This window comes from Bactrocera neohumeralis, chromosome 2 (genome assembly GCF_024586455.1).
Source record: "Bactrocera neohumeralis isolate Rockhampton chromosome 2, APGP_CSIRO_Bneo_wtdbg2-racon-allhic-juicebox.fasta_v2, whole genome shotgun sequence".
NCBI classification, from domain to species: domain Eukaryota; kingdom Metazoa; phylum Arthropoda; class Insecta; order Diptera; family Tephritidae; genus Bactrocera; species Bactrocera neohumeralis.
In genome coordinates, this window is record NC_065919.1 from 54,483,134 (window position 1) to 54,496,805 (window position 13,672).

The 13,672-nt window shown below is 32.6% G+C and overlaps 1 protein-coding gene across 1 annotated transcript in view; it reads right to left on the reverse strand.

Moving 5' to 3' along the window:
• Positions 1-786, reverse strand: part of LOC126768084 (protein similar-like) — a gene marked incomplete at its 5' end in the record, with an annotated part of 55,485 nt that extends 54,699 nt beyond the window's left edge. Inside the window, one exon of the mRNA XM_050485977.1 lies at positions 1-786. This exon is cut by the window's left edge and continues 16 nt beyond it. Coding sequence (XP_050341934.1) covers positions 1-786 — 786 coding nt within the window.
• Between the last annotated feature and the right edge of the window lie 12,886 nt (positions 787-13,672).

Here is a 13,672-nt window from a genome sequence, read left to right on the forward strand (position 1 = left end):
CTCATCCCCGAACGACAAAAACTTATTCATATCTTGTGTCTGCTGCTGTGTCGGTGTCTGTGAGTTTTGGTGGTTCTGATGTTGTTGTTGTTGGCCACAGAGTATTGCCGCTGTCACTGTTGTTGGTGTTATAATGGAATTGGTTTTAGCAATGTGTTGTTGTTGGCGATTGCACAACTGCGAAATCGGCGTAAATACGGAAGCCGTCACCGATTGGGCGCGCGGAGCGGCGTTCAACGTCGGCAACGACGGTGCATTTGCTGCACTCACGAATACCGACGAAGTGCTCGTGGTCGATGGTACGGGTGTTGGTAGTGGCGGCGATGACGCGGTTGTTGTTGCTGTTGTAGCCGTTGTTGTATGTGTACCGCTCAAATCGGCCAATGTAGCCGGACGAAATACCGATGCGGTAACCGACTTGGGGCGTTTCTCTTCGAGCGATTTCGCCAAAAGCAAATTCTTATTGCTCGAGACACTAGTGTTATTATTATTATTATTGTTGTTGTTGTTGATGGTTTTATTGTCGCTGCCGTTTAAATAATTCGATTGTAAATTCTGACGCAATGGAGAAAGTGAATTTTCACGTTCGATCGTTTTATTAGCGTCGATCAATTTGGTGGTGGTATTATCTAATGGGGGTGTGGCGGCGCAATTGTTGTTGCCTGAGGTAGTGGTTATGGTATTAGAGGGATTTGCGTTAATTGCACACGTTTTTTCGCATTTAATGGAGGAACATAAATTATTTGTATTGTTACTGTTGTTGTTGTTGTTGTTGTTGTTATGTTTATATTACGATCCTCGTTGAGATCGTTGTTGTCGGTGGTTGGGTTGGTTGGCGTTGACGGTGGTGAGTTGGCTGCTTTGATCGAATGCAATTCGATTTTGCAAGATTTATTAAGGATTTCTGGATTTTCTTGTTCTTGTTTCAGTTTTGCTTCTTTACTGCACGCTAATAATTTCTGTTTATAGTCGTCAGTTGAATTTTCGTTGTTGTTGTTTTTGTTGTTGCAGTTGTTGCTGTTATCGTTGATATTCTCTGTGAGATTGTTGTTGCCACAGCTATCGCCAATGTTGCTTTGATCGCTTTCGCTGTCGCTTGCCTCAACTTTAAGCTTGCTTGCCTCGTATTGTGCAAGTGAATAAATCTCATTGTTGTTCTCAAGATTGCTGCAAAAATTTACACATATCGCGAATTTTACATTATGGACTTTTTTGTTGTTGTATTTTTATTGGTAACCGCTTTGGCGATTTGCTCGTGTAATGCACACACTCGTACACAATAATGGGAAGCATGAAACACTCGCGATTTGACGGATAGTGTGAATTGATTGACGGACGTTTTGAATATTTGCACTTTTTTGATATGGAAAATATATATTTTTTTAATTATTTGATATTTGTGTTTTAATTCTTTTTTTTTTTGATATTTTTCACTTTCTTCAATTTTGAATATTTTTTTCTTATTTTTGTTTGAAAATAATTTTTAAATACTTTTAAGTTGTTATTTAATTATTTCATTGTTTTGCAGTGTACGATATATAATTTTAAATTATTTTTATTTTATTTCAATTTTACTAAAATGTCTCAAATAATATAGTTTTATTTATTATTTTGCAAAATATTTTAATTTTAATTTGAAAAAAAAAGATATTTTTTAATCCTATGTTATTTGAATTTTATAACTTTTTTTAGCTATTTTAATTTTTAAAGTTTTGTTTGATATTTTTGGTTTAATTTGCTTTAACAAAAAATATTAATTTTATATTTTTTATTTCTTTTTTATCATTTCATATTTGAATTTTATAATTTTTTTTCAGACAGTTTTCATATTGTTTAATTCTTGAATTTTTTTAAATATTTTTGCTTTAATTTGCTTTAACAAAAAATATTAATTTAATGTTTTTTATTTCTTTTTTATCATTTCATATTTGAATTTTATAATTTTTTTCAGACAGTTTTCATATTGTTTAATTTTTGAATTATTTTTTTAATATTTTTGCTTTAATTTGCTTTAACAAAAATATTAATTTTATATTTTTATTCGTTTTTTATCATTTGATATTTGAATTGCATAATTTGTCTTTAGATAGTATTCATATTGTTAAATTTTTGAAAAAATTTAAAGATTTTTTTTACTTTTTTTTAAAGCTTTTCACCTTCATTAATTATTTCATTACTTTATAGTATAATACTTATACATATTATTTATAAATAAATTTTTAGTGATTTGATTATGATTTTTTATTAAAAACATTTTTGGAAATATTTGAATATGGTAAATATATTTTTTTAATCAATTCATATTTATATTTACATTTTTAATTCTTTTTGGAAATTTCCGTTATTTTTTAATTTTCTCTAGTTTTTCTTTTTTGAAAATAATTTTATTTATTTTCTTTAATATTATTTAATAATTTGACAAGGCTTTTTTTTGTCAAATATTTAATTAACTTTGCAAAATATTTTTTAAATTAATAACTTTTTCGAAATTTTTTTAATTTTTGAAAATATTTTTTAATTTTTGAAAATATTTTAACTTGGAAAATATATTTCTTTAATATTGCATATTTTATGATGATTTTCTTTTTATTTCTTCATTGGCATAGCTACCGCTTACGCGGTTATAGCTGATTCGTTCGATTTATTTAATTTAAATTTTATTGCTGTATTTAATTTCCTCTATTATTTAAGAAAATTATATTATTTGAAAATATTTTTGGAAATATTTTAATTATATGTACATACATATGTATATGTATGTATACATACATATGTATGTATATATTTTTTATTATGTTATTTTTGTACTTAAATTTTTTTAGATGCTTTTTACTTATTTATATTTAGAAAATTGTTTTTGTTTTATTCGAAAATATTTTTTTAAATTAAATAATTTATTTTTATCTTATTTAATTAGCTTAAAGGATATAATTTCATTGATAACTTTATAAAGGTATGTCAGCTCTACTTTGGAAAACATTTTCGGAAATATTTTTTTATTATAAATAAATAATTTTCACATTTTTATTTAGAAAATATTTGTTTTTAATTATTTCATGTTTCGATATTATAATTTTTCTTAAAATAGTTTTAAATTTTTTATTTCGAAAATATTTTTTTTTTATTGAAATTTTATTGGAAAACATTTTTTTATTGAAACGAACGTTTCGTTTTTTTATTGGAAAATTATTTCTCTCTATTAATTTTGCATATTTTATCACGATTTAATAATGTTTTTCTTTCGATGTTCATTAATTTTTTAGCAGATATTATTTTTAATGATATTTCATTTTATTAAATTGCCTCAAGTGATATAATTTCAAGCAATTACATTTTACAATATACATATGTATGTACATATAATTATATGCGCACTCGTGCGATATTTTGCATACTTATTAGCGCTTTCAACAATGAATTCAAAATAAAAACTCACACACACACACACACAAACATTTGTTCAACAAAAACTGCCTGTTAAACATTGCGTCATTAGAACATACGCATCACGTGATTTTCGTATAGTTAAGTACTCCCATATGGCAGCAAAAACGAAAGAGAAAAGTAAACAGTATGGTGCGAGATCGTGTAATTGCAATTAGTTGCAAAAAAAATGCAATTAAAAAAACCAAAAAAAAAATTTAAAACAAGCTATTATATAAAATATCTATATAAAACAACAAAATGACTTGCCGCAAGCAAAAATAGCAATTCTTGACGTGCGAAAGAGAATGAATGGCGTGTGAGATTTGGAGAGTGCTGTGATTCTTTGCCCCCCACATAATGCACTCAAAATGGCACTGCAACACATTTGCATTGCCGATTTAAGAGTGTGTTGACAATTCATAAGAGCATGCACGGTGTATGCCTATGCTCTTAAGTGCATATTTAAGCGCGCTTTGCGCTCAAATGCAACAACTACAAGAAATTCTGCGCAATGGCAAGCAGAAATGAGTAGTTGAAATGCACTTTCGTTGTTGTTATAAATTTTTGTTGTTGGTTAAAAAAAGCCTTTTTGTTGTTGTTTTCACGCAAATTTGTGTTGCTGCTGGTTTTATATAATGTTTCGTAGTTGTTGTTTTTATTAAAAAAAAAATGTCGTTGTTGTTGTTTTTACATACATTTTTTGTTGTTGTTTTATATCAATTTTGATGTTGTTGATTTATATCAATTTTGATGTTGTTGTTGTTTTACATCAATTTTGATGTTGTTGTTTTTTATAAATTGTTTTGTTTTATTTGTAACCCTGTTCTCTCATTTATTTTTTTTGATTTTTTGTTTTTGTTTTTGCCTCATCTCCATATGCTCAATTAATTTTTTGTTGCACACTTTTTACCGGCGAAATTGGCGCACATTCGCGTTGTTGCCCGTTTATAGCTGCAATGCTTGCAACGAAAGAGCTGCTGCGCTGCTGCTGCGCCTATGTAAAGTTGTATTTATGTGCATAAATGCATTTCCTTTACTTTGCTTGTTGTTGTTATAAGCTATATATGTACATATGTATGTATCTGAAATGGGTGGGTAGCGATACCCCCAATAGTCTTCCATTGCTTTGTTCTAACATTTCGCAATGAGCAACATATTGCAACACGATAAATGCATTTTTAACTGAATAACTGTATATAAAAAGTATATATAAAAAACAGTAATGCAACTGTAGGTGAATATTGAGAGGTGCCTGGTACATATTCCCGTACATATTTACACATATTGCGTTCTTAAATATTGGCTATTTGAAGAGTCAACATTAGCATAGTTTATTGAAAATAAAATATTATCGCATTCAGTTATAAATAGTATGTACATATGGTACACATGTATGTGTGTATAAGCAAGCAATTATAACAATAAGAAATTTGTTTGTTTTGTGCACTCAAGCTATGGATGGCATTCAAGTATTGAATCGAAAAAAGAAATCAGTGAAATAAAAAATAAAAAAATAAGTAAATATATAAAAAGAAGTAATAAAATTTATAAAAAAATGATTTTATTGATTTCTGTTTTTGATTTATTTCTTCTACCACGCCGGCATTACGCAACAGAAGACGAATTATTTTCCATTAGAACGCAGCAGCATCAAGCGGCTGACGAACTCGAAGCATGCTGGTCACGCGTGCAAGTCGCCAGTGCGCACGCAGCAATTAAAAACAAAATCACAGAAATTATAGATTGCAAATCGAGTGTTCCAGCGTTAAAATGTCAAGTAGCTAATTGGACGATCTTGATATGAGCAGCATTCAAAACTGAATTAACACGCTTGAAGTGCTGCCACGACATGCCGTTGTGGTGTTGCTGATAACACAAGGCCAACGCTGTGGGTGTGTCTTAAAGTGACAACAACAAAACGCAGCACAGCATTGCCGACGAAGATGCTCTAATGAAGTGTTCCCACGTCAGTTAGGTCAATATAACCGGAACGGAACCAGATTTTTATACGGCGAAAGACCGTCAACTCGACAGCATTCCTCAAACTAATGTGGGGAATGTTTACTAACGCTACAACAACAATAATAAACACTTAAACACAATTAATTAAGAGAATTTTATAGTGAAGTTCAAATTTCAGGTTTACTACTTGGCACAAACACGCATAGAAATTGCCGTAAACATGTTTTTTCCAGAAATAATTTCAAGTTCAACGCTTAACTACTGCTATGATAAGCGTTTACGCCAACATATATACATACATATACATACATACATATAGGTATATATTTTATATACATATAGAACTATAAGTATATTTGAATAGCAACACTTATGCGCGCTTAAAATACATTACCTAACCGATAACACCATGGCAAAAGTTTAGACAAGAGGCAATAAATGCTATGATTAAGCGCCCATGCAACTGATAAACAAATTTTTGCAATATTTGAATACTTGAAAATTAAAACTCGCCTGATACGCAATCGAAATGAATGGGACCGGTATCGCACGATGTTTTTGCTCGCTTTTTTTTTCTTCTTCATAGATGCTTTTGATGTACATACATATATATACGCTACGCTAGGGAGTGCAGTTAGACGCTTATCAGCGCGAATGGCAACCACGCTGATACCAAATCAAGGCAGCGACCCCACGATTTATAATACACATTAGCACGACCCCATCAGCCGGTAGCCGGCATGTAGACTGCATGGTCTGCGTCTGATAAATGTTCGGCGAAAGTCAGTCAAAGGTTCACGTATTAATTTATGGAAGCCATGTAAGTTTCCGAGCGCTTCAGATGTGTGCTCGAAGAAGGTTTTCAAAAACCGCTCTGCGTCAAGTGACGCAAAAGAATGGCTAGCTAGCCAAATGGTACGGCATGAATAAGCGTTGGTGTGTGCTTAAGGAAACGCTATTCCGATAAGATAATATTGAATAATGGTGAAATGTTTGCGCTAATCAAATGTTTAATCGCACACATTATCTTAACTTTTGTTCAATTTCTAAATTTTCCACCTTGCGCTTTAAGCGCTACCGCTAGCGGTGGGTGTTGTTGTTATCTGTGCTAGAATATCTTAAAAAAATGAATGTTTGCTTTTTGGATTGTTTTCTCATTTTCTTGGTTGTTTTTGTCTTTAAGTGAGATATTTATAGAACTCCAACGACGACACGGCTGTAGTAGATCATGCCGCACATGAGTATGACAACAACAAAGTGTGGTGGATATCAAGCGCTGAGTGCGTGCAAAACAGCTGGGTGCCGAAGTCGAGCGATGACACCGCCAAAGAATACCAATTGCGGAGGCGACGCTGATACTAGCAAATATTTATATATTTAAACGGTATATAATTATAAATAAAGACACTTCATATACAACGGAACGCTTTTAGCGAAATCAGTGGTGGGTTTGTGTGGCTGATAAAGGCTTAGAGCGAATATAGATAATAAGAGGATAAGTATTTGTTGAACCACACCTATCTAAGAGCCGCTAAATACAAAGCAAATGACAGACAATTTATGAAAAAGACAGGCAAAAAGAGATCAGCATAAAAATGAAATTAGAAAACAGCGGTAAACAGCGATACTTGCACGCAGTGCGCTCAAAGGGTGGTTTCAAGATGCAGGGCGTCGGTTTGCTAAGCAAGAAATCTTCATTATAACAGCCAGCTGCCTCCAACGGCACGATAAAAGCTACCATGCAAAAAAAAAAGTATGCAAATCAGTAGACAAAACATGAAAAAAAATCGACAAACAAAAGAATGGCATTTGTATGTATGTCAGTTGGGCAAATTCGCAAGCAATGAGTGCGAATCCTTTTATGCCATTTTTGTGATTGTTAATAGAAGTATTCACATACAAACGACAGCTGGCAGCCCACACCCTAAAAATCAACAAATGTATTCAGTCATTAACGCAAAACATGAAATTGAAATGACTGTTTACACTAAAAGTTACTGGGTTTAAGGGTTTAGATCACTAGAATTTTCAAAAAAAAAAAATAATAACATATGGTTATTGCCTACTGCTTCTTAGTGATACCAGATGGAAGTTCAGTGTAATTTTAGTTGAAGCGTCCTCATACAAGACCTCAACGCTTGCTGCGAATTTTAAGAGCGACTTGATATCTAATTTTGATACTTGATCTAGCACCTTAAACTGCGAAGATCCTGATCATAGAAATCTAATTCACACAGTATGACGCTTTCCGCAGCCACAACATCTACTGCTTCCCTACTACTAAGAATATTCTCTAACGTAATGCGATGTGAGATTATTGCCTTAAGTGTCGCCTGGCTATGAACATACATTTTTTTGTAATGATTTTCTTGTTGTTTCTTGCATTGTTAGCTATTTCAGTCCCTTTCTTGACCTCAATCACTTCCGCTTGGAAGATACTACAGCTTTCAGGCAGCTTGAAGGGTTAACTGGGTTCAAATTTTAGCTGAAGCTTCTTTTCAAGTTGTAATCGAAAAAAATCCTTCGTCCAAATCTTTAAGAATTGTCTCTCAAAGACCTGTGTAAAATTTCATGAAGATCGATTGAGTAGTTCTCGAGAAATTATGCCAACCGACTTCACAGTTTCGAGAAAAACGCGCTTAAAGACGGCGCACTTACTTAGCCTAGCTAGCCTCAACCGCACAAGTTCTCAAAGCTGTATCTTCGAAACCATTACTCGGATCAACTTGAAAACAATATTCTAGAGGTGTTGTGGAATTTCATAAAGCAAAAAAAATGTTTTTTTGAAACCCGTAAACCCATGTAACCCCTTAAGGGCTCCAAACTTATAAGTTTAGTCTGTGAATTGGAAGTTATAGTAACCGACACAGCTCATAGAGTATAACAAAAAGCTTAAAAAAGCTGAAATGAAATTAAAATAACAAAAACAAAAAACAAATTACATAAAAACGAGTATATACATATGTTATATATAATTTAAATACATAAGTATGGACAAAAACTACAGATCGCGTGATGTAGATCAGATAAAAAAATAAAAATAAAAGCAATAAACAGGAATAAACAGGAATATGCAGAGTACAAAGTTGTTAAGCGCTGCTAATAAAAACAAAAACAAAAACATTTACAAGCGCACTCAAGTAATTAATTAATTTAAATACATGCATATGTATTGAAGTACATGAGGGGTATGCAAATTGGCTATGTAATAGCACGACTGCAGTGATTTGCAAACAGCAGCAAATGCGATCGGATCAAAAGAAATTTACGACACTAAAATAGAGAGATAGAAACGGAGAAAGGATGCCCCGCCCACCAAAAGCGAGTGTTGCGAATAACTGAATGCAACGATACGAATATGAATAACGAACAAAATGGGCACAGAGAGACGCAGATCAATTGCATGACGATTTCTCTTAAACAAGGCAACCTCTAACAACTAGCACACTCTTAGAGAAGAACAGAAAATTTTAAACTAAAATATTAAAATAAAATTTAACAAAAAAAATATATTTTACAAAAATAAAACAAAACAAAAAAACATTTAAGTGAATTCAATTCAACGATTTTATTATAGAAAGCATTACTTAATTGTGCAAATAACCGAAACAATACGACAAAAAGGAACAAATTGAGTAGAGCGAAGAGCGGAAAAGAAGACTGAAATTGTTGTATGTGCAGCAACAACACTGCGCGCATACGAAACGTCAAGTTGACAGCTAGCAAAAAACGCCATAAAGCGTATGAAAAAAGCAAATACAAAAACAAAAAATGCATCGAACGATCGTACGCAAACAGTGGGTATAAGGTAAATAAGGTGAATTACACATATTTATGTGTGCGAAGTGTGTTCAAAGAAACGTGACACAGTGTAGGAAAAACAATTAATGAATAATTAAATTTGTTGAAGTGTGAGTAATTATAATTAAAATAAATGTTTTAAACATTATACGAACTGAAGTGCAGATTTCGCAATCAAACGAGGTTTATAGGTCCCTAAAGTCGCCGAAAAGGGGGGATATCCGTAGTTCTCAGAGCGGCCCGTGCTCTGACTCAATTTTTGGCAAACTTTTTCGACACAATAACAAAACAGATGGTATAGTGGACCCACAATATATGTGTATCCTAACCGGACCTCGGTTTTATCTCTGCAGCACTGCTCCCTGTAAATTATATGCAAATACGAAATTGCATGCTGATCACCAGCTAACCACAACAACTAACAGTTGGGGCGTAAGAGCGCCGCGAAAATATGCAGGCGCAGTTAAACACCCACAGCGCGCGACAGTTACAACAACTACAAGTGGATTTGTAAAAAGCAGCACGGCACAGCACACAAACAAAAGCAACACATAATGTCTACTCTGTTTTAATTACAAACCACTTTAGCGCATTAAGTTACCTATGTATGTATGTACAGCGCGGGCACAAATTGCAGGCAGCAGTGCGGGGGGCGCGAAAAACACAACAAATGCGCATTTGTAGAAATTACAAAGCTACCACGTGTAAATAGTAAGCTATAGTGGTTTTTATTTTCGTATTTTATGACAACGCAATTTTAATCCATACAATTGTTGTTGTTTTGCTATATTTGTTGCACTTTTATTGCGTATAAATTTATGTCATATCTCTATATGGTTGACATTTATTTGTGTTTTATCTTTTAGATATCTCACTTTGCACAGATTATATGCACATATGTCACTGATGACGTTTTGTCAATATACATACATATGTATGGATATTATACATATCTATATCTGTCATGTTGTTGGTAATTCATAAAACACAGATTTGCGCGGAATTTTATGTACAATTTTTATTATGTGCACACATAAAAGTTGATAAAAGCCGAATTCGCACACATAACAACACAAATATTTGCACAAATGCCTCCTTGTATGTATATTTAAAACAAAAAAAAAGAAGCTTCACTGCTACCCTTAACAAATACAAAAGATTCCTTACAAGAACTTGAGTTTGTATGGCAGCTACATGCTATAATGGTCCGACATTGGTGGTTCCGACAAATGAGCAACTTCTAAAAGCGAAAAAGACGTGTGCAAAATTTCAGTTTGACATCTCAAAAACTGAGGGATTCGTTCGCGTATATACAGACAGACGGACAAAATTTGTGGTAAACCCAATAAAAGTATACCCTGTATAGGGTATAAAAATTTTGTTGCATTAAAAGGAACATACTTGCAACAGGAATCTCAAACGTACATGAACCTAACCGTCTTATGCTAAACCCTCCGCACTTCGCACTCAGCACGCAATCTACCTACTTTTCATTAAATTTTTTTTATTATTTCGTTTGTACTTTTCCATCGCGTTGCTTGTGCGCTTTTTCTTTGCTTTTTTTTAATTTATGACAGCAAATTTTGTTGTATTTTACTGCTTTGTGCTCTATACAAAAAAAAAAAAATAAAAAATAAAAAAAGACTGTGTTGAGGGTAGACAAATCAGGATCGCGCTAAAAGCTTTTTGATTCAAAAAGGAAACCAAAACTTCTGTGCAATTGTTGTTATTATATAATTCACCAGTTGTTGCGACTAATAACAGTCTACAATTAATTTCAATTATGTTTGCGAAAAATGTCTGGTATATTGTATATTTATTTATTTCTTATTTTTCCCCCACTTAAGCACTGTCACAGCCATTAATCAAAACATATTAGCGAAAAGTATGCACAGGAAAACGTCAGCAATACGAAATGCAGAATGAAGAAACTAAATAAGAGTATGTAAACTGTCTGCAGAGAAGACCGAGCAAAACATGAAAACAAAAAAGATTCGAAAAATACTAACAACAATGCGCCTGACATTAGACTAAACAGCAGGATCTAACGAACTGTTAGTTCGTCTAGTTATAGCAAATGGCAAAAGTGCTAATTTCTTGTTACTTTTTTATGTTTTGTTGTGTTTTTTTTTTTTTTGTTTTAACGTTCTGCATTTCACACTTACACGGGATTACGTTTTTGGCAGACATTTTTTAGGTTATGATATTGTTGTGTAAAAACTTTGGTGCAAAATTGCTGCAATTTTATTATACGTTTTTTATTTGGAAATCAAATTGTTATTTAATTCGTGAGTTTAAATTTATCTATTTTTTAATAATTATTTAATTCGTTGAGTTTAAATTTATGTATTTTTTAAGTTAAACCGTACAATTTTGCTGTTTAATATGCACTAGAAAGACTTAGCGATTTATTAAGCTTACAAATATCCAACTAACAAAAATTTTGTAACTTGCGAATTTTCAGCATACATATATATATTTTTTTTATTTTTTTAATTTGCTTTTTTAATTTTTTTACATTTTTTTAATTTTATATTTTTTTACATTTTTTTAATTCATTTTTTTTTTAATTTTGTTACGCTTATTTATTTATTTATATTTTCCATTATCTATGCATTTTTTGAATGCTTTCGAAAATTTTTTTTTAACAAGCTCATTTGCAAAAATTTCGCTACAATTCAAAGCATATCACAGAGTAAATCACTTTTCCCAATTACTATGTAGCTATGCGTGGGTGTGTATGTGCTTTGCACGAGAAAATTGCTTTCTGCTTGGTTTTGTAATTTTTTTTTTAATAACTAAACAATAATTTGAAAGTATATCTGCTTTTTTATTATCTAGCCAAAAAATCACACAACGAAGCGCATTCTTTGAACCGTCTGTTCCTTCAACGAAAATCGCATTTATATTTTTAACTTCGAATTTTACATAAGAGCACATATTTTACTTTCACGAAAGCTTAATATTTTTTTCTGCAATTGCAGCCGCGAATTTGGTCGCAATATTATTTCGTTTTGTACGAAAATCTGCAAATTATATTTTACTTTAAATCACTTCATACGCGTAGGCGGTGTAATTTTTTTCCTCTACATTCCCTACATACGCGCATTATATCACTTGATTTTTACCTTAAATGCTTAATTCTGCGTTTTGCTTGTTTCAATTTGCGCAAATTTAACTTTCTGAGTATATCTCGCGATTTACAACGCGTTTAGTGAGAGAATATATTTAATACAAATAATAGATATTTATAAATTTAAAATTTTCATTTTTCACAAAACAGTGAGCACTTTTGCAGGCGGAGGCACATCAAAAAAATATAACCGTATTGCAATGAAAGATATTCGCCGTTGACACAACACGCGATCTTTTTGACATTTGCGCCTCTTTTCTTTAATTTATACTTTCTACGCGAACGTTTTTCGAGTGCTTTGCAGTTTTTAATGAGTTGCAAATTTTTACTTTTTTTCTGTGCGATTTTAGCAATTTTGTTTACCGCACTTAGTGGACAAGCGTTTTCATGCTGTGAGATTAATATTATATATACACTTTGCTTACAGTTGTTTGCATTTCTCCGTAGAATAATTATTTTCTATTTACTTGCAATTCTTTTAAATTATTACAATATATAATATTTGCACGAAGTATAAGTTTAGAATCACTGATTTGCTTAGTTTTCAAGCACAATTTCTTTAATGAGCTGATTTTATTTAATTATAGCAAAAAAATTATAATTCTAAAGTTTCGAGTTTCTGTTCCGCTCTTAGACACACAAGCGAATTCGTCAACGTTTCTACGAGCAGTGCACGGTTTGTCACTACAAAACGAAGCAAACGCTGGCTAATAGCCTGACTGTCTGCCTTAAATGCCACCGAGCAGCGGAGTGAAATGCTCGGCGAGTGTAAACGTGCACGGAGCGGCACAACGAACGCCAGTCGGCTCACGCGATACCCACTAGGCGCCCTTTGCAAAGCGCCAACAACAAACAAGCGACACTCGCTAACTCGCCGCCAGGTACGAATACATGTATGTACATGTGTATGCAGTAAGAGCAGTGAAACAAGTAGGAAACAAGTTGTTCATAAATGAGTGCGTCCGTGCTTTTTGAGTGAGCGCATGAGTGCGTAGCGAACGAACGAGTAGAGTCAAGTACGTTAGGGAAATAATACAACAAAAAGCTTTAATGCAGCATCTACCAAATAAGTAAACACAAACGCAGCGCATATAAGAGCGCAGAGATATGTACTCAACAGCTGTGAGCGTGCGACCAGTGTAAATGCAAACGATTTGTGCGCAAGCTCTGTCTAAGAGAAATTACAGGGACGTGCGAAACGAAAGCAATAAAAGTTTAAATTTAAAATTCAGTAGTGAAGCGGGAGTATCTCAAGAGCGCTATGAGCAAATGTAAAAAAATGTGAAAAATGTACAAACAGAAAGTTACTTCGAGATTGTGAACCACCAAACCATCGTAAATTGTAGTAAA